Below are 18,392 nucleotides of genomic sequence, written 5' to 3'. Positions count from 1 at the left end.
CAAATGAGCTGAATCCTGAAGATTGAGTGGGTTTCACCCAGAAGAGCAGGCGTTTAAAATAGAGAATTACAGCATGAGTGGAGGCATTAGGTAGGAAAGAGAGTAGTGTGCTCTTATCAGAGTGAAAGGCTAGGAAATCTGAAGAGATAACCCAAAAAGAAAGCGGGAAGGCAAGAAAGACAGAGAGAGAGAGAGGGAGAGGGAGAGGGAGAGGGAGGGAGGGTGGGTAGGAACGGGAAAGATAAAGGGAAAGTATGGGGAACAAATGTGTCCTCTCCCAAGGAGGTTGGGTACTTTTCTGTAGGTGAATGAGGAGGCGCTGACAGGCTTTGAGAAGAGTCGGGATGGGGTCAGATCTGTATTTTAAGAAATCTGGGGCCAAGAAGAGGATGAACTGGAGGAAGATAAGACTGGAGGGGGCCAGGGACCAGCTAGGAGTAATCCAGAAATCCAGGCAAGAGATAGAATATCTGAGAATGGAGGCCAGACTGAGATCCTTTCCTGCCGTTTCCACCCTGCAAGGCTGGGGCAAGGCACTTCGGTGAGAAAAGGAATGACTTTAGATATCCTAGTTTGGGATAGCGTAGTCCAGAATATTCTGGAAAAAAACTACCTTCTACACTCTTAACAAGTGTATGCCTGTCCACAAAATGGACCTTTTCTGGCTAAGGAGGGGTGGTAGACCCTGGACAGTCTTAGAGTGTTCTTATTAGGAATTTATTCCTCTTTTGCATGGCCTTAGTGAGGTGTGAGCACACTGTTCTGTGAATTCTACAAGGGACCTTCTTGGACACACATCTTCACGATTTTTTTCTTTTATCTGTGGTCTAGTCTTTTTTTTTTTTCTTTTATCTGTGGTCTAGTCTTTTTAAACTTGAATGCATTTTCAATGACTTTGCTCTCTTCTATTTGTGTTCCCTTATTGCCTCAGTTATTTTGATGTGCCTTATCAGTGTTCATGCCTTGTTTCTTTTCATATATATTCAGAACCTTATGCCTTGGATTTCCTGGATGATCACACTCTCAACTCGGCTGCTTCATTGTCCCTGAAAACACATTCATAATCATCAGAGTTTACATTCAGATTTGTGGTCTGGGAAACATTGTCATTACACTTACGCAATATGTTCCTTTTCCAGAATCCCTCCCATTACTTTCCTTTTGGCTCTCATGTATGAGCACCCCGCAGTGCTGAAAACAGCTCTCCACAACCTCACCTGATAAGGTCCTGCTTCAGTCCTGGGCATGTTTTCTAGCTCCTGAAGATTTGCACGAGAACCCGATTTTGCTTGTTTGGTGGGTTCACTCGGTGTGCAACATTTGCATCATTTTTCTTAGTGTCCTGAGATGTACTTGATACAGGTGCTAGCCTTATGTATCTAAGATTTATGGGTAGATTCTTGCGTATTTTCAAATAACCTTGTCTTTAAATATTAAATACATTTAAAATTCAGAGAGGGGACTTCCCTGGTGGCTCAGTGGTTAAGAATCCACTTGCCAATACAGGGGACACGGGTTCGAGCCCTGGTCCGGGAAGATCCCCCATGCCGCGGAGCAACTAAGCCCGTGCGCCACAACTACTGAGCCTGCCCTCTAGAGCCCGCGAGCCACAACTTCTGAGCCCACACGATGCAACTACTGAAGCCTGCGTGCCTAGAGCCCATACTCTGCAGCAGGAGAAGCCACCGCAATGAGAAGCCCGCACACCACAACGAAGAGTAGCCCCCGCTCTCTGCAACGAGAGAAAGCCCGTGCACAGCAACGAAGACCCAACGCAGCCAAAAATAAATAAATAAAAAGTAAATTTTAAAAAATTAAGTGAAAGATCAGGATAGACGATGTAATGAAACTCATCAGGAGGCCAAAGGCAGAGCAAGCAGGGAGCGGTTCAGTAGAGCATTATTAGAAGAGCAGTATAATCACCTCTGGCTTCCAGAGGTCTCGCACAACGAGTTGGTGCTTTCGGGGTGGTGGCACTGCTTCCACTTAGTGTCTTTTGTCCTGCTGCTGCTCTGGGCCTCTAGGACATCTGATGCTATGGCGGGCCCGAGGCACATGGGCTGCCTAAGGAGAACAGGGCGGGTGGGCTATTCTGGATCAGTACCATCTACTGAACATTATTACTACATGCCTGATACGGTTCTTATGTGTCTTATCCAATATTTGAGGCAACATAGAGGAGTGGCAAAAAGCGAAGACTCTGGTATTAGAATGTCTGGATTCAGATGTTGTCCCTACCACTTGCTTGGCTTTTGAAACCTCTATATGGGGATCTTAGTCCTGGAAAAGCATTTGTGGAGGGGGCCGTGGGGAGTAGAAAAGGAGATGGAGGGAATGGAGATAGCGGGGCCTGGCAGCAGAGTTTAGCATGCGGGCCAGTGGGCAGAAGGCCCTTTGGTATACTTTGGACCTGCCAAGTGAGATTGGCTGCAAGTGGAGACCCTGTGATTGTCCAAGTAACCCCTCCCCACCTCCCCAAGGCCTGGGGTCTGGAAGGGGATGCAGCCACACGTCACTGTGGGACTTGACAACAGGAGCTCTGCTGATTGGCCCTGCCTACACCCCAGAACCTGAGAACTTGAGGGGAAGCCTCCTGCTTCTCCTTGATCCCAAGCAGGGGGTGCTTATTTAGGAATGGCGGTGGGATCTGCCTGTCACTGGTGACGCAACCTACTTCCTGGACCCTGAGATGTTCACAGAAAGTTGGTGATAAACACCAACCACCACCAGCATCATTTACTCAGTGCTCACCAAGTTCCGGGCATTTTGCAAAAGCAGTTTAGATACATTATTTCATTTAATTCTCATCAAAACCTCATGAAGATAGTTATAATCTATTGCCATTTATAGATGAGATAAACAGTGCATTATGAGGACCGTTTCGGTGATAAAGAATAAATATCCAACTTGAATGAACGTAAGCAAAAGGCAAATTTATTACAAGGATACTGGATTGTCTGACCAGAACCCACGATGGGAACGTGGCTGAGCCTCCAGAACACTGATGCTCTCAGGTATCTTGCTCACTCTCTCACTGGTACATGCTTTCCTCTGGCCACTGGCTTCATTCTTCTCTCTCCATTGGCCAGTTTTCTCCTAGGGTGTGAAGCATGGTGGCCCACAGCTTCTGGGTTGTTTTTTTTTTTTCCTCTCTGAGGCATTTTATTTGCATGTATGTACTACATCCCTAGAAAAAGAATCCAAGGATTTTCCTTCCTGTGTGTTTTCATCTTGCTTCTTCATGGTCCATGATGCCAGAAGAAGTTATCAGTACAATGAAACCAAGCTGATGGGATGGGAGCGGTTTATTCTGCCATTTGTCTAGACCTTTCAGTTGCACATCAAATCTAGAGTTGGACACTCCACACTTCTTTGGCCTGCCTGTGAGGTTCACAACGATTTTCCCCGTCCTGTGATCATCGATGATTTCAAATTTGCCAATGTAACCATGCTTCATCGTCACGGTGAGGAACCTGACAGTGACTTTGGAGCACGGCCTAATAAGAACCTGTCACTTGCCTCTCCTTTCGGCATTGTTGACACTCTTGAGAGCATCAGCCAGGACATTCATGGGCACCACTATGGCGGCACGGAAAGGTGGTGGAAAGAGCTTCTGATTTTTACATATGATAGCTTGTGCTACTGGGGAAAGACTGACTTAACACTCCTTGTTCCTAAGGCCAAAAATCCCAAGGATTTGACCCAACCAGTCAGGTGCCCGCCCCTCAGCTGTAGCTGGGTCAGAGGATGGACTGGGAGATTTAATAACATGGCCGTTCTCAGAGGACCATGTGGTTGGAATCGAGGAAGGGGCAGTTCACAAAAGGAGAGACTGAGCTAAGCAAAAGGGGTGGGGGAAAGCGTGAGTTAGGGGGTCAGGCAGAGGATGGCTTGTTGGTAGACAAAAGAGCAGTTATCCACAACCCAGAACTTAAAAGGTTAGGTAGCCCCTGCAGAGTCACACACAACCAAAGCCAGGACTCAATTTAGGCCTTTCTGACTCAAGGCCCTGCATGTAACTAAGATGACAAATTAGAGTGAAGTAGTGGAGTGAGTGAATGTATGAATGCACACGTACATACGTGCATGCATGCTTACAGTCATGCATACATATGTAAATACCAGTGAAGACCTTGCCAAGCCAGGGCTCAAATCCAGGAAGTCGCATTCAGAACCTTCAGGCATTGTGCACTCGTGCTCTATCCTTTCAGTTTGCAATCAGAGAATAAAGGTAGCAATGACAAGGGAACTTGATGAGGAACGATGTCCGTGACTAAAGCCTGTAGCCCAGTCCCCCGAAGCAGGTTGTAACACCACCCGCATCCATCAGTCAAGTCAGTCAGTCAGCATCCCAGCCCTGCTGAGCTGGGTTCTGGAGCAACCTAAGCCTTGGGCATGTTGCACACATGTCTAGAGCCCCATGACACAGGAGGAAGTTGACTCAGAGGAGGTGGGACATGACTTGGTGCTGTTTAGTTCCAGAGGTCTCTGCCTGGTCCCACATGTGCCAGAGGAGATGGTCCAGGACTCAGTCTTGATGTTCAAGAAGAGGGCCTTTTTTGGAAAAAAGTGGATCAGAGGAGAAGGTCGATGGGGCTCCACTCTCAGTAACTGAGCCCCTCTGAGTCCCAGAATGGACTCTGAGGGTTGCTGTCCAGGGATGGGGAGTTGGCTTGGGAGGTTTCAAACCCTCAGGCCAGGAAGGCATCAGATACTTCAGGAAAACATGTTGAATCTTTCAGCTTAGTTGAGCCTGTTGAGCAAAGTATTTACAATATGCTCTGACCTAAAAGAATTACTACGCTTTCTAAACTGTCCACCTTGCCCCAGGGAGGGGTTTATGGGAGAGGATCACCTGGCTCAGTGGCATTCGTTGGGTTCAAGGCCTTTGGTAAACCTTGAAGGGTCGTAGCAATTTTACTCTCGTGATCTCTGTTTTTATTTGCGCCTGAATGAAAATATTGCATGTAACCGGAAGAATGGCATGGACTTTAGTCTGACATTTTGAAACAGATCGAGTTAAGAGTTTGAGAAGTTGGAGTTGGTTCTGGGAGGAAAGTAGGCACGCTGAGGAGTTGCGGTTTTTGGTAGTAGGAGTAACAGTAACAGCAGGAGGGGAAGAAGGAGGAGAAAAAATAGCAAATACTACTTGCATAAAACTACTGCATGCCAGGCCCAGAGGTGAAATAACTCACCAAAGGTCACACAGCTTGTCTGTGCCCTGCCTCCTACTGCTACCATCCTGCCTGTGCCCCCAGCCCCCCACGGACTCCAGTTGACACTTGCTGTAAAGTCTTCAGACACAACCATGAGTCCCAGCTTCTGGGAGGCTTAGGTGACTGGAGGGGGGCTGTGGAGCTGAAGCAGACGCTTTTCTCTCAGAGCACGGCAGGGAAGGAGTCAAGAGGCCAGAAATATTCTCTTGGCCACATGGCACAGTGCAAGAAACACGGGCTTCCAGAGTCAAACAGATCAGGGATGACGTCCTGGACCCTCAACGAGCCTCAGTTTCTCTGCCTCTACTGTGGGCATCGCAGTACCCACCTATTTGGGAGCTAGTGACAACGGAATGCCATCACTCTGTGTGAAGTGCCTGGCACAGGGCCTGACCCAGGATACACACAGTTACTCTAATACTATCGCATCTCTGCTCGTGTTGTTATCTGAGATGACCACAGCTGCTCTCTGGTGCCGAGGGAATCAGCACCTTCCATTCCCGGCCCCAGATTCTACCCCAGCTCGCCACTTCTCCATTCCTTCACTCTCCAGAGCAGGAGAGATGGAGGGAGGAACCGTGGAGAACAGGGACCACACAGGGGGCGATGGGCAGTGGCAGCAGTGGGTCTGCACAACCCCCAGGGAGCCCCGGGCTCTCTCAGAGGGGCAGGGGTCAGCCAGGGATAGCAGATGAGGCCTGAGATGACAACTGACACCCAGTGCCGCTGGGAGACCCACTCAGGTGCCAGGCAAGAGTGGCTGCAAGGGTCTCCCTTCGGCGTGTGTGCCCCGGTCCCCAGCTTAGTACGTGTCAAGGCAGTAAAGGGTCAAGGCAGCATGGATCAAATTTGAATATGGAAATTATTTTCTAACACATTTTTCAAAACACTAACTTTCCAAATCGAGACATCACCGAGTGTGCACGTGATTAGGGGAAGGAGCGCAGCAGATGTGCCGTCGTACGTACAGCCATCCACATGGAACTGAGTCCGCCCAGGGCACTCTGTAATCTAGAGGAAGAATTGAGAGAGGGAGTATATAAGGCAGCCCTTACCTACTACAGCCTTTCCGTGGAAGAGCACTGGACCGATATCTAGCACTGGAGGCTTTCTGAGGGTATGAAGTATTTGTCCCCCAGTGACACATCAGTCAATAATTTACTGAGAACACACTTGTTTCAAGCCAGTACAGGGACAGAAAGAGGTAAATAATATAGTCTCTGCCCTCGAGTGCTTAAAGACACATTCACAGACAGAGACAGAGATTTTAATGTAATAGCCCAAGGGAGCAGTTGACCCACAAAATGATTACGGAAGATCAAACAGAGCTTGTTCTCTGGCTGGGGGTGGACAAGCACAGCATCATGGTGTTGCTGAGGCCTGAGGAGGGCTACGAAGGATTCAGAGCATTTGAGAAACGTGGGAGGGGCTGATGGAGAGAAGACTGTGCAGCCCAGAAAACGAAGCTGCACATCGACCCCACATAGTATAGACAAAGCTCCGCGCAAAAAGGAAGAACAAAGAACACTGCGAGAAGACATAGAAGACAAACTTATGGTTAACAAAGGGGAGAGGGAGGGAAGAAGGGACAAATAAGGGGTATGGGATTAACAGATACAGACTACTCTACATAAAATAGATAAGCAACAAGGATTTACTGTATAGCACAGGGAATTATATTCAACATCTTGGAATAACCTATAATGGAATATAATTTAAGAAAAACCAACTGAGTTTTACTTAGCTGTACACTTGAAAATGGACATGATATTGTAAATCAACCATCCTTAAAAATAAATAAAAAATAGTAAAGACCAAAATATTACAGAGACAAAGCCAAATACACCACATCAATTAACGTAAATGAGCAAAATTTAGGTATTAAGACAAAAAGACTTTCAGGTTGGTTTACAAAGCAAAAGCCAACCGCATGCTATACTCTAGAGACACACTTAAAACAAATTTAGTACTTTTATACTTTTTCCCATTCCCTAACTCTTAGTACATGCTATTTTATTTTCCATTGTCAAGGTTTATAACACACACATTTCATTGTATAACCTTAGTTTTCCTAGTGTTTATTCCTAGCTCTACATTTAAATTAGTGTTGTAAATAACATGGCCAAACATTAAAATAAGGAATGCTATGAGAGTGGGATAGATCTTTTCTTTAAAGTAAGGGTGGGTAATCAAGCGTTCTGTATAAAAAGAGACATGTTTTACTTTGACAGAAAGGAGTAAAATCTTGTGCATAAAAAAATACCAAAAACAGTCAGAAGACAAATCTTAGAGTAGAAAAGTATTTCAAGCACATCTGACAGATAAAGGGTTACTATCATACTATACCAGGAACTCCCTACGAGTAGATAGGAAAGACCGACAACTCAACAGAAAATGGGTGAAGTGTGTGACTGGAGGGTAAAAGAAAGAAATCAAAATGGCTAACAGCCATGCAAGGGTGCTCTGGTTTACCGCAAGTCAAGGAGATGAAAATTAGAGCAATTAGACACCAGTTTTTATTCTTCAGATTGGTGAACGCTTAATAGGGGTAACAACCTAGTGCTGGTGAGAATGTGAGCAGGGCGCATTCTTGTGCTTTGCTGATGGGAATTTCAGTCACTCTAAACCTTTGGTAAAGTAGTCTGGCAACATCAAGCGCATTTGAAAACACAAATATCCTTTCATTCTACTTTTTTATTATTGGTAATTGATGCTTTGGAAATACCAAGATATGTATTCAGTAGTATGTGTTTTTGTTAAATTTGGGGGCAACATCCTAAATGTTTATCAATAGGGATATGACTGAATAAACTAGGATGCATTCATTAGTAGGAAGTACTATGCAGCTATTAAAAGGACTCAAGTCTGCCATCTATTGAGTTGGAAGGAAGCCCATGATGTATAATTAAGTGGGAAAAGCACGTTTGCAGAGACATGCATACTATGACCTGGTGTCATACATACTCACAGATGTATTTTGTATGAATATAGAGAATGGATGGTCATACACCAGAATATTTACTTGCTTATGAGGAATGGAGGGGAGGGATGGATGCAGAAAAAGAAAGGTTGAACAAAATGAAGTGTTATCACACACTTAACCTTTGAAAATCCTCAGAGCTAAGATGTGTAGCTTTGGGGGAGGAGAAATAGGAGTGCCCTGCTCTCCTCAGATTTCTGTTCTATCAGGAGTCTCAGGCCTGCGCCAGGGCGTGCCCCACACATGACAGCGGCCTGCTTGACACCACTTTGGGACGGGATGGGGTGCAGATCCGGGCTGCCTGGCAGAGACTGCTGGTCCCTTCGGCTTGCTCAGGGGAATTACATGTAGTTTTCAGTTTTGCATTCTAACGGTCAGACGAAGGCGTCAAATACGCAGCAAGTGTTTAGCGTTAGATCCAGATGTCATCTCCAGCAAGAAACAGCAGCGCTTTGACTTGGGGAAAATAACCTTTGACGCCTAAAGAGGCTCTGTTAAGGGCTTTCATGCCAGCATCTTGAGAGATGACTTTGCCTGCAGATGAGAGAGGCTGCCCGGGGAGAGCGATGCCCTCTGCTCTCTGGGCAAGGACTACGGTGGCCTTCACAGAAGCCATGCCCTGCCTGGACTCCTCTCCTTCTCCCCGAGGACACACTCACCAAGGGGACAGATTCGGGGGCTTCCAGAAGGAGTGCCGCCCCTCTGTGTCCCAGCGTGCTGTTGGGTGCCAGCTTCACTGCCAGCGGTGGAGGAAATCTGTTAGCAGAAGGAAGACTTTGACGTCTCCCATCACCACAGATTGGTTCTAGAATTTTCCTAAGGGAAAGCTTACAGAGTAACACGCTGTAGGTTTGTGAGGTAGACTTCCTTCTGAGGAGAAATCCCCAGCTGAACAGGTGTTCAGCTTGTACTGAGAGAAGCAACCAGAAACCCTGAAAATGACTCCATGTTTTCCTGAGAAAACTAATCAGAGATTTTTTTTTTCTTGAGAAAGATGATTTCAGGTCTCAAGAGATCTTCTGAAATCTTAGTGTGGCAGGGAACTGCATTTTTTACAGACAGATGTTGTTGTTAAATGTGCTTCTGGAGATGTTTGTTTAGTGCTTTCCTCTGAGGAATTCAGAGTGCTTTACAGACATTTTCTTCATTTTTTTCTTAAGGTTTTTTTCTTTCTCCTGAACATGTTTTATGCTCGACTATAAATTTTTCATTCAGTTTTTCTCACTGAATTTTTTCTGAAGTATTTCCTGTTAACCTCATTTCCTCCCACTCTGCATATCCAATATGATATACTAACGCCAGTTCAGACACCCTAGAAAAGAATTCAAGATTTTTCCTTTCGGAATCTCAGGCTTCTCTTTCTCTATTTACTTTACAAACTTTCCCATTTTTAATACTTTCACCATACTTTTTCCCCCTTAAAAGAAGAATTGCTTGAAATATACCTTGTTCTTCCACATAAATAGCCCCTATTTTATTTAATTTTAGTTGTTTACTTATTTCTGACTGTCTTGCTTCAAAAGAAGTTGAAGTAATTAATTTGTGGGAACTAAACACATTCTTTAACGTAAGCACTGTGTAGTGGCATTGCAAATCTGATATTCATAGCAGAGTTGTGTTGGGATTTTTTCAAACCTGTTTCTCCTTTCAGTCCTGAAGGAATTTGTTAACTTTCTTTCTCACGGTAATCATCCTTGAAGAAACAAAGAAAAAAAGAATCAAGACTTTAAGACAAGCTAATCTTTTGTAGAATCAGATCAGATACTTCCCTCCCTTTAGGAAATAACCACTAAGAACACCTTTTTACTGGGCTCTCATCAGATGGAAATGTAGTAGGGAGCCTGTGTCCTAAAGATCATGAAACTATGTAGAAGACACCTAGCAATCACTCCCTATTTTACACATGTGGAAACTGAGGCTCAGAGAATTATAGATATTTGTCTGCAGTCACAGAAATACTTAGAGACACATTCAGAATTTAGCTTAGGAAGGACTCCCCTGACGGTCCAGGGGTTAAGATTCTGTGGTCCCAATGCAGGGGGCATGGGTTCGATCCCTGGTCGGGGAACTAAGATCCCACATGCCTTGGGGTGAGGCAAAAACAAAAACAAAAACAAAAAACTATCCCACATATATTAAAAGGATAAAAAATGAATAAAAAAAAGAATTTCGTTTAGGAGACAAGACATCTAAAAAGTCACTAAATAAGGTAGTAAAGAGCATGAAATAATGAATGATCTGGTTGTTCTGGGCAGTGGTGAGCTGGTAAGTGTTTAACTGCTGAGGGCAGGGGTGGGCAGGGGCAGCCCTGATTTCATGGTGCCCACGACCAGTTTCAAACTGAATTCATTCAGTTTGAATTCATTGAATTCATTCAAACCTGAATCCATTGAACAAGGAGTTGGGAACAGATTTATACAATCTAGCTGGCTGTCAAGAGTAACAGAGATCTTCTGGCTGGAGCGGGGAGCAGGTCTCTGAGGAAGAGAACTAAGCTAGACCAGTTCTCTCCACACGTGAAGGAACATCCTTGGTCTTTCCATGGGGCAGCTGCAGGACTCTGCAACTTTGCTCTTGCCTCAACAGATAAACCACTCTTCACCTACTGAGCTATCACTTCCATTTCAAGGCCTAGCTTAAAAAAGGGTCCCAGTCAAGCTTTTCCCTGACCCTTTCAGAAATAGTCACTTCTACTCTGAATCTGAGTAATTTTTTAGACCTTTTATTAGGGTAATTACCAAAGCCTGACTTGATATTACTGTCAATAGACAGTGTCTTTCCCCAGGGGACTGTCCTTGGAGGACAGGGACCGTGTCTTACTCCTTCATTATTATCCGAGAAGCAATGCAGGATGGTGGGTGGGAGCCCAAGCTCTGGAGCCAGACTGGTCAGCTTCAGATCTGAGACACTGTGCTCGCTTACCTTGAGACCATGAGCAAGTCATCAGACCCCTCTGTTCACACCTGCAAAGTGAGACAATAGCAGCCTGCATCTCACAAGCTCACTCTGACGATGCATGAGATTCCTGGATGTGTTTGGTGCTTAGCACATACTAAGCCCTTAGTAAATGTTGCCTGGTATTGTTTTCTCTAGCACACAGCCCAGCGCCTGGCACAGAACTGATGTGCAGTTGATGTTGGTTGCATTCCGTCGAAGTGAAGCAAGGATGTGATCCAGCTATCTTGACAGGAAGTTAAGAAAGAGTGCTGGAGGAGACCTCATGGAACAGATTATTGCTGGGGAAATGAGGATGAGATAGTAAATAAAAATCAGTTGATCATAGGATTATAGGATCAGAACCAAGCTTTCCAGCTGTGGTATGATGAGCACAGAGCAGGGTGGGATCATGCATACCCTCCCTTCCCTCAGTGAGCTGGACGCCGTAAGTTTGTAAATATACCATTTGTCATTGCAATCGCTTGTGTAGACTGCTGTTCCTTGAAATATCTCCTTTTCAGTATTGTGCAGTTGCTTTTAAAAAATCTAAGTGCTAGACGTTACGTATAAATGCTGTTGAATTTTATTCCATTTCGTTCAGTCCATTATTCCAGTGAATTCATATGGCCTCCAGCCTTGACTCTGCACTGCAGTGTATCTTCTATCCTTTCTAGTTTGGGTTACCTGCAGTTTGGTGAGCATGACTTCTGTTTTGTTTTCTGAAGCACTACACAGGCCACTTCTAAAAACAGCGTCCTCCGACATGGCACTAGAGACCTTTTTCTGTGTTGGCATTAATTCGTTAAACAATCTTTTTTTTTTTTTTTTGGATATGGATTTTAGACTCCTTTCAAATCCATCCAGTATACAAGGATCTATATTATATCCCCTCTTGTTCACAAGTTTCATGAAAAAACTTTGCCAACATGCTATGTGTGCAGCATTTTTGTTTCACAGATACAGTGAGACTATCAGAAAAGAAAATACAGCCAGCTTGTTGAAACCTGTTCCTGATTAACCTATGTTAACTTCCAAAACCGACAACTTCCTTTTCCGACTTTAATAAAGGCTGCATGTTTCAAAATAGTGAAGTTAACTGTATCAAGGTAGATGAGGCTCAATGCACAAATCTTGACCATCTAGGTGAGAAGTTTGGACACAGTCCTGAGGGTGGTGGGAAGTTGTTGAAATTTTTGAATAGAAATTATACGATGAAATGATGTTTTAAGAAGAGCCATCTGGCATCAGTGTCCACGGTGGACTCTAGGGGAAACCTTATGCGAAGTTTGCAGTTGCCTGCAGTAATCCCAAGATGGGCTGCTGGACGACTGGGCTAAGCTAGTAGCAGTAAAGATGGAAGAGCATACATTTGGATTAAAGAAAAACACTCAGAGAGACTACTGGGGGAAGATGATAGCAGTGAAAAAAATAAAAATAGGTACCTTAGGGCTTCCCAATCCTTTTCACATAAGGGAACATACAGAAAATATCAGTTTGGCCACTGGGGTAACTAGGGCCGCTTGGAGATGGACACGACCCAATGTCATGGGCTCCCACGGCTGGATCTTCCCTTCCCCAAGCCCCACCTCCCCCAAATCACAGGCAGAAGATATTGAGATCTCCACATGGCTGGGAAGCTATTTGGACATTTTTGTTTTAGAAATGAGTAGTCTTAGTAATATGAAGAAAAATAGACTTGTACCAAAATCAGGACCAACAGTACGGAGGAGACTATACATGTAAAGGGAAGCAAATGTTTGCTTCAGTGCATAATTCCGAACACAGAAGTGACATACGGCTACACACTTGGAAGAAAACTAGCATCAGGGTTAATGCCAAACCAAAGAGCACAGGCCACCAAGCCACTGCCCGTGTTATAGTGACGTGCGAGAACAGAGGCGGTGGCTGTACAGGCCTAATTTGGGCATGAAAGTAGGCAACACCTACCAGACAGGTTGGGGGGAGGTATAAACCACACCAGGGGAGGCACTAGGTAGAGACTTAGGTGTAGACGAAAGCAGTAGCAAAGGAGTGAACTTTGGTTTTGTATTAATACGGAAATCGAAGCCACTTGCTTGAAGATTTATGACATACTGCCCATTTGTTGCTCCTTGTTGGTTTTCGTAGTTCATAAATTAAGTCGTTTCGTAGTCCTGGTGCCTCACCTGTGCTACTAATTTGTTTTGCTGCATAGAGGAGAGAACATGCAGCAACTTGCCATCTATAATTCCTGGTGATAACTGAAGATGTTTGGTTATAGAAAGTTAAAAAGCGTTCCCTCTCTCTTCAATAAACTCAGTGGCAGAGTGAGAGCAAGAACCTACCAACAAGGCGTGCAGATTCTATTATAAAAACAGGAACGAAGGGCTCTTTTAAAAAACAATGTGGAACCCACACATTTCTCCCGATGATTGGCAGCAGGGCCACCATGTGCATGATGCCAGGGGCACCCGCCTTTCACACTGGAGTCCGTGAAGTGGAGGCACACGGCCCATGTGGCCACGTGTGGCAGCTCACAGAGAGACCTATCTGATCCCCCCCCGGGGCGCCCACCCAGCCCAGCAGGTGCGTATCCACGCTGACCTGTGACGTCCATCACCCCCTCGACCACACTCCCTTCCCCAGCCAAGCTGTGCTGTACTCTTTCATCCTGACTCACCATTTTATTCCAATTCAGATCCACCCAGTCCTCCTTGTGGCTTCCCACTAGACCTCTGGCACAAGCCAAAGCACATCCTTCTGGCTCACTTGCTCCAGTCACTCTGTTGACCTTTCCAAAGCTATTTGCTGCTCTCACCGTCCTGCTCTTTGTTACAGCTGAGGAGAAAACACCAATAGGCACTCAAGGCAGGAGGCTCTGGCCTCCTCCCAGCACTGGGACAGGCTTCAGTTTTAGCACTTATCACACGGTGCTGTAAACATTTGCTTACATTTCTGACTCCTTCACTCAGCGTGAACCTGACAAAGGGCAGAAAGATGCTTCTTTAAGCCACGAGGTTTAGCAGAGTGCCGGGCACGTGTTTGGCCAGTGGGCGGGTAGATGAAGAGCCTGCCTTTCTTAGATTTGGACGCAGTAAGTCTCATCCTGAGCATGTGGTCTAAGGAGGATTCGTCTCTATTGTGGACAATGCCTGCATCTTTGGACTTCGTTTAACAGCTTCCCGGGGGAGGCCAGGAGAAGCAGCTCTGTCTCCGTCAGTGGTTTCTGAGTCCTTGTTTATCCCTGTGCAGGTGGGCAAGTGGAAAGACAAGTCTCTGCAGATGAAGTACTACGTGTGGCCCCGAATGTGTCCTGAGACGGAAGAGCAGGAAGATGACCATCTGAGCATCGTAACGCTGGAGGAGGCCCCGTTCGTCATTGTGGAAAGCGTGGACCCCCTGAGTGGAACTTGCATGAGGAACACGGTGCCCTGTCAGAAGCGCATCATCTCTGAGTACGTGGCCTGGGAAAGTCAGATTTGCCCCAGCTGTCAGCACCCGGCTGGGATCCGAGGCACAGAATGAATTGGACACCATGTCTGAATTTCGTTACTGTTGAGCAGTGGAGTTTCTGGCAGCCCTGTGGTCTGGCATCTGGTTCTGTCCGGATCATGACCCGGGAGAATTACTGCTATGTTATCGTTTCTGGGGCCTTGCGAGGTCTCAGTGACCGGGACCTCAAGTTCGTGGAGATTTAAGTTTACATTGGTGTTGAAAGATGTTTTCTGAGGCCAGCATGTCTTTAGAACCATTTTTGGAAATAGATAATATTAATCTATGCTGATAGAAGTCAGGATAATGGTTCTTTTTGGTGAGGGTGGGAAGGGCCTGCAAGGGAGAACAAGAGGCCTCTAAGGTGCTGGTAACTCTTCTGTATTTGAATTTGGGTTCTGGTTAAATGGGTGGGTTCAGTGTATGAAAATTCATCCAGCTGAACCCTTAGGATATGTGCACTTTCCTGATATATGTTATACTTCCAAGGAGCATTTAAAAGTATGAGAAAACATGGTCCAGTATGATGAGGTGATGAGATTATGGCAGTTCTGTGGTCTGATTTATGTCCTCACCCGGGCCTGACATAACTTGTGCTGAGCTGTGAAGGAGGGCCTGCTTTGTGGTTGGCAAGGGTAATATTTTGCCTCTTGTATAAAAGCCTTGTTTTTGTTTTTTGTTTCTTTACCTGGTTAGAAATAAAACAGATGAGGAGCCAGGTTACATCAAAAAATGCTGCAAGGGCTTCTGTATTGACATCCTTAAGAAAATTTCTAAATCTGTGAAGTTCACCTATGATCTTTATCTGGTGACCAATGGCAAGCATGGGAAGAAAATCAATGGAACCTGGAATGGTATGATTGGAGAGGTACGTGTCAGGAATTAAGGGCCATTTCCGTGTTTCATTTAAATATTTTTAAAACGCTCATTTTATAAATTTTAGAAAATATAAAATAGTACAGCTGACTCTTGAACAACATGGGTTTGAACTATGTGGTCCATTTGTGAGCAGATTTTTCTCAGTAAATATATGGTCGGCCCTCCTTACCTGTGGGTTTTGCATCTGTGGATTCAGCCAACCGTGGATCCTGTACTGTGTCTACAGTCTTCAGTTGGTGGAATCTGCGGATAAGAAGGGCTGACTTTGGGACTTAAGCGTCCTCAGGTGTTGGTGTCCACGGCGGGTCCAGGAACCAATACCGAGGGAAGATACCGAAGGAAGGCTATAAATGAAATGTACTGTTCCCACCCTACAAAGGAAAGCACTGTAGAGCTCCAAATATTTTCTGCATGGTGGCCCATTGCCTTCTTGGATGCCCTAACTGGAGCCTTGCGTTTTTCTCCCCAGGTGGTCATGAAGAGGGCCTACATGGCAGTGGGGTCGCTGACCATCAACGAGGAGCGATCGGAGGTGGTCGACTTCTCCGTGCCCTTCATAGAGACTGGCATCAGTGTCATGGTGTCACGCAGCAATGGGACCGTCTCACCTTCTGCCTTCTTAGGTGAGCGATGGGCTTGCAGGCGTGAAGGACATGGACCCAGGGACAAGTAGAGGGAATGAGGAACAGGTGCAGGAGCTGATTTTCCAGGAGCTTCCCTCAGCCAGGGATTTCATTTTGGGGAACCCCAGAATTGATCGTTCTCCAACATGAAAACTGAAGAATACCCTCAAAAATAGGAAGGCATGGTACCCGGTAAGAAAACAGTACAGGACCGGTAACCAGGGGTCCTACTTGAGTCTCACTCCTGCATTTGACCTTGAACAAACTTGCTCCATCCTGGGATCCAGTCTCGTCATCCACAGAAGAAGGCATTTCGACTAGCTGATCTCTGAAGCTGCTTCCTGCTTTAATGATGTGTAATTCTGGATATCATTCAGATACCTGTTTGTTTCAAATTAGCTTCAAGAGCGGAGCTCAGTGCTACCAAAAACAAAAGTTTTTCTGTTTTCACGTGAATTTTTGGAGGCTTTGCCAGATAAAGCTGCTCCGATTCTCCCGCCCACCGACCCCATCCTTCCCCATAGAACCTGTACCTCGCTCTCCAGCATTACTTATGTGTCAACGCCTTCCGTTTGATATAAGACTGGGTGAGACGAGGCCAAGATTTCAATTAGATGAGGTCTGTTGTGAGCTCATACCCCATATTTTTGGCAGGGGCTGTGAGAGCAAAGGGATTGGAAAATAAAATGTCACCTTGAAAACAGGCCACTGGGCTAGGAGATAGGAAGCTGGTTTGGTCATAAACAAGCTGAAAGCCCTTGGACCAGTCACAGTCTCTCTAAAGGATACCAACACTTTTTTTTTATTGAACACTTGCTATGTGAAGGCCCAGGCATCGTTGTACAAACTTTGATTATATTACTTCATTGACACTACTATAATACCCAGTTTATGGCTTAGGAAACTGAATCCTAGGTTATGCAATTTTCCAACCGTCTCTCAGCTAGTAAGGAGCAGATCCAGGATTAAAGCCCAGATGTGGCTGCCCTTGCAGCCTGTGTTTTAGTACACATGGGGGCATTTCAGAGCTCGACTCCTAAAATCGGGAAACAGTGCAGTGGGCCGAGACTAAGATGTGATATAAAATGGAAAAGCACAGACTTTTGCCTTCAGAGGCCCTCTGTTCATAACCTGGCTCTGCCACCTCCTGAGTATGAACTTACAAAGGGCTGGGACCTCTTAAGTCTTAGTTTACTGCTCTGTAAAATAGATATAATCATCCATAATGAAAGGGCCATTAAAGGATAGTAGAAACTATGTGGTGAAAGTACTTTCTAAACTATATAGACCAACACAAATATTTTTTTGTATTTTGTGTACCAAAAGTTGCTCTGGGCTTAATGGGGGGAAAGAAAGCATAGAGACACTGCTTTTACTCAGTTGTTTCCTAATCTTGGACAAACTGGGACCAGAGCAGGATTTCAATCAATCAGACCCAAGGAGGAGAGGGTCTCTATTCCACCGTACAGAGGCTTTGAGTTGTACCTTCCACCTTCGCATCTCTGGCTGCCACCGAAAGGTTTTGCATTTCTGTGCATTTCACAGTCAGTGTGTGCCATATCAAGGTCCCTGTTAAATTAATTAAGTGACCAGGCTTTTATAATTCCCTTGGGAGTTCAAAAGTAAAGTAGGTTTCAAAATAAGGAAATATTTTCTAATTTTCAGCCCATTTCCCTCCCCTTTCAGTTTCATCTTTATTAATGATTTGGAAGGTGGAGGAAACAGCATGTTAATTCACTTAGTTCTGAATTTACAGTGCGATGTGACAGCTAAAAAGGCCAGGCTATTTTGAGGCACAATTGAGGAAGCATTGTATTATGGGACCGAAGAGTGATTGTCTCTTTTTACAGGCCTCCAGAGAGAGGGCTCCTGGAATTCAGTATTCAATTTCTAGACACGTCTGAGCCAGAGAGATTTAGATCAACTGGAAGAGAGTCAGCAAAAATGATTTTAGAAAGTTAAAGAAAGCATATGTAGAACATTCTTACTCTCTTGCCTGTTCTTGTCCCATCAACCTTGTCACCTGGAAATAGGGACTAGATTGAGGTTGTTTTGTTGATTATCATGTCCCCTTGTCATTTGCTAAATTCCCAGTGTTGTAGACACTGATACTTAATGTGGATGGATTTTTTTTTTAACATTGACGTATTCTCCTACACTAATGATGTCTAATAAAATATACCACGTCAAACCAGGTTGAAAAAGCAAATCTAGGCTGGAAAGTTTAAGAGAAGTGAAGCAAGGGGGCAAGGGAGTTATTCATTGTGCCTAATTATTACTGAACCA

General features: G+C 45.1%; 1 protein-coding gene across 1 annotated transcript in view; it reads left to right on the top strand.

Moving 5' to 3' along the window:
- GRIN2B (glutamate ionotropic receptor NMDA type subunit 2B) overlaps window positions 1-18,392 on the top strand; it is a 544,711-nt gene that overhangs the window by 481,040 nt on the left and 45,279 nt on the right. Inside the window, exons 10-12 of the mRNA XM_029206241.1 lie at window positions 14,365-14,567; window positions 15,301-15,472; window positions 15,953-16,106. Coding sequence (XP_029062074.1) covers window positions 14,365-14,567; window positions 15,301-15,472; window positions 15,953-16,106 — 529 coding nt within the window. The remainder of the gene's footprint in view (window positions 1-14,364; window positions 14,568-15,300; window positions 15,473-15,952; window positions 16,107-18,392) is intronic.

The sequence above is a fragment of the Monodon monoceros genome, unplaced genomic scaffold (genome assembly GCF_005190385.1).
Source record: "Monodon monoceros isolate NGI ecotype Baffin Bay Population unplaced genomic scaffold, NGI_Narwhal_1 Super_Scaffold_6, whole genome shotgun sequence".
NCBI classification, from domain to species: Eukaryota; Metazoa; Chordata; class Mammalia; order Artiodactyla; family Monodontidae; genus Monodon; species Monodon monoceros.
This window is presented reverse-complemented; position numbering and strand designations above follow the sequence as displayed.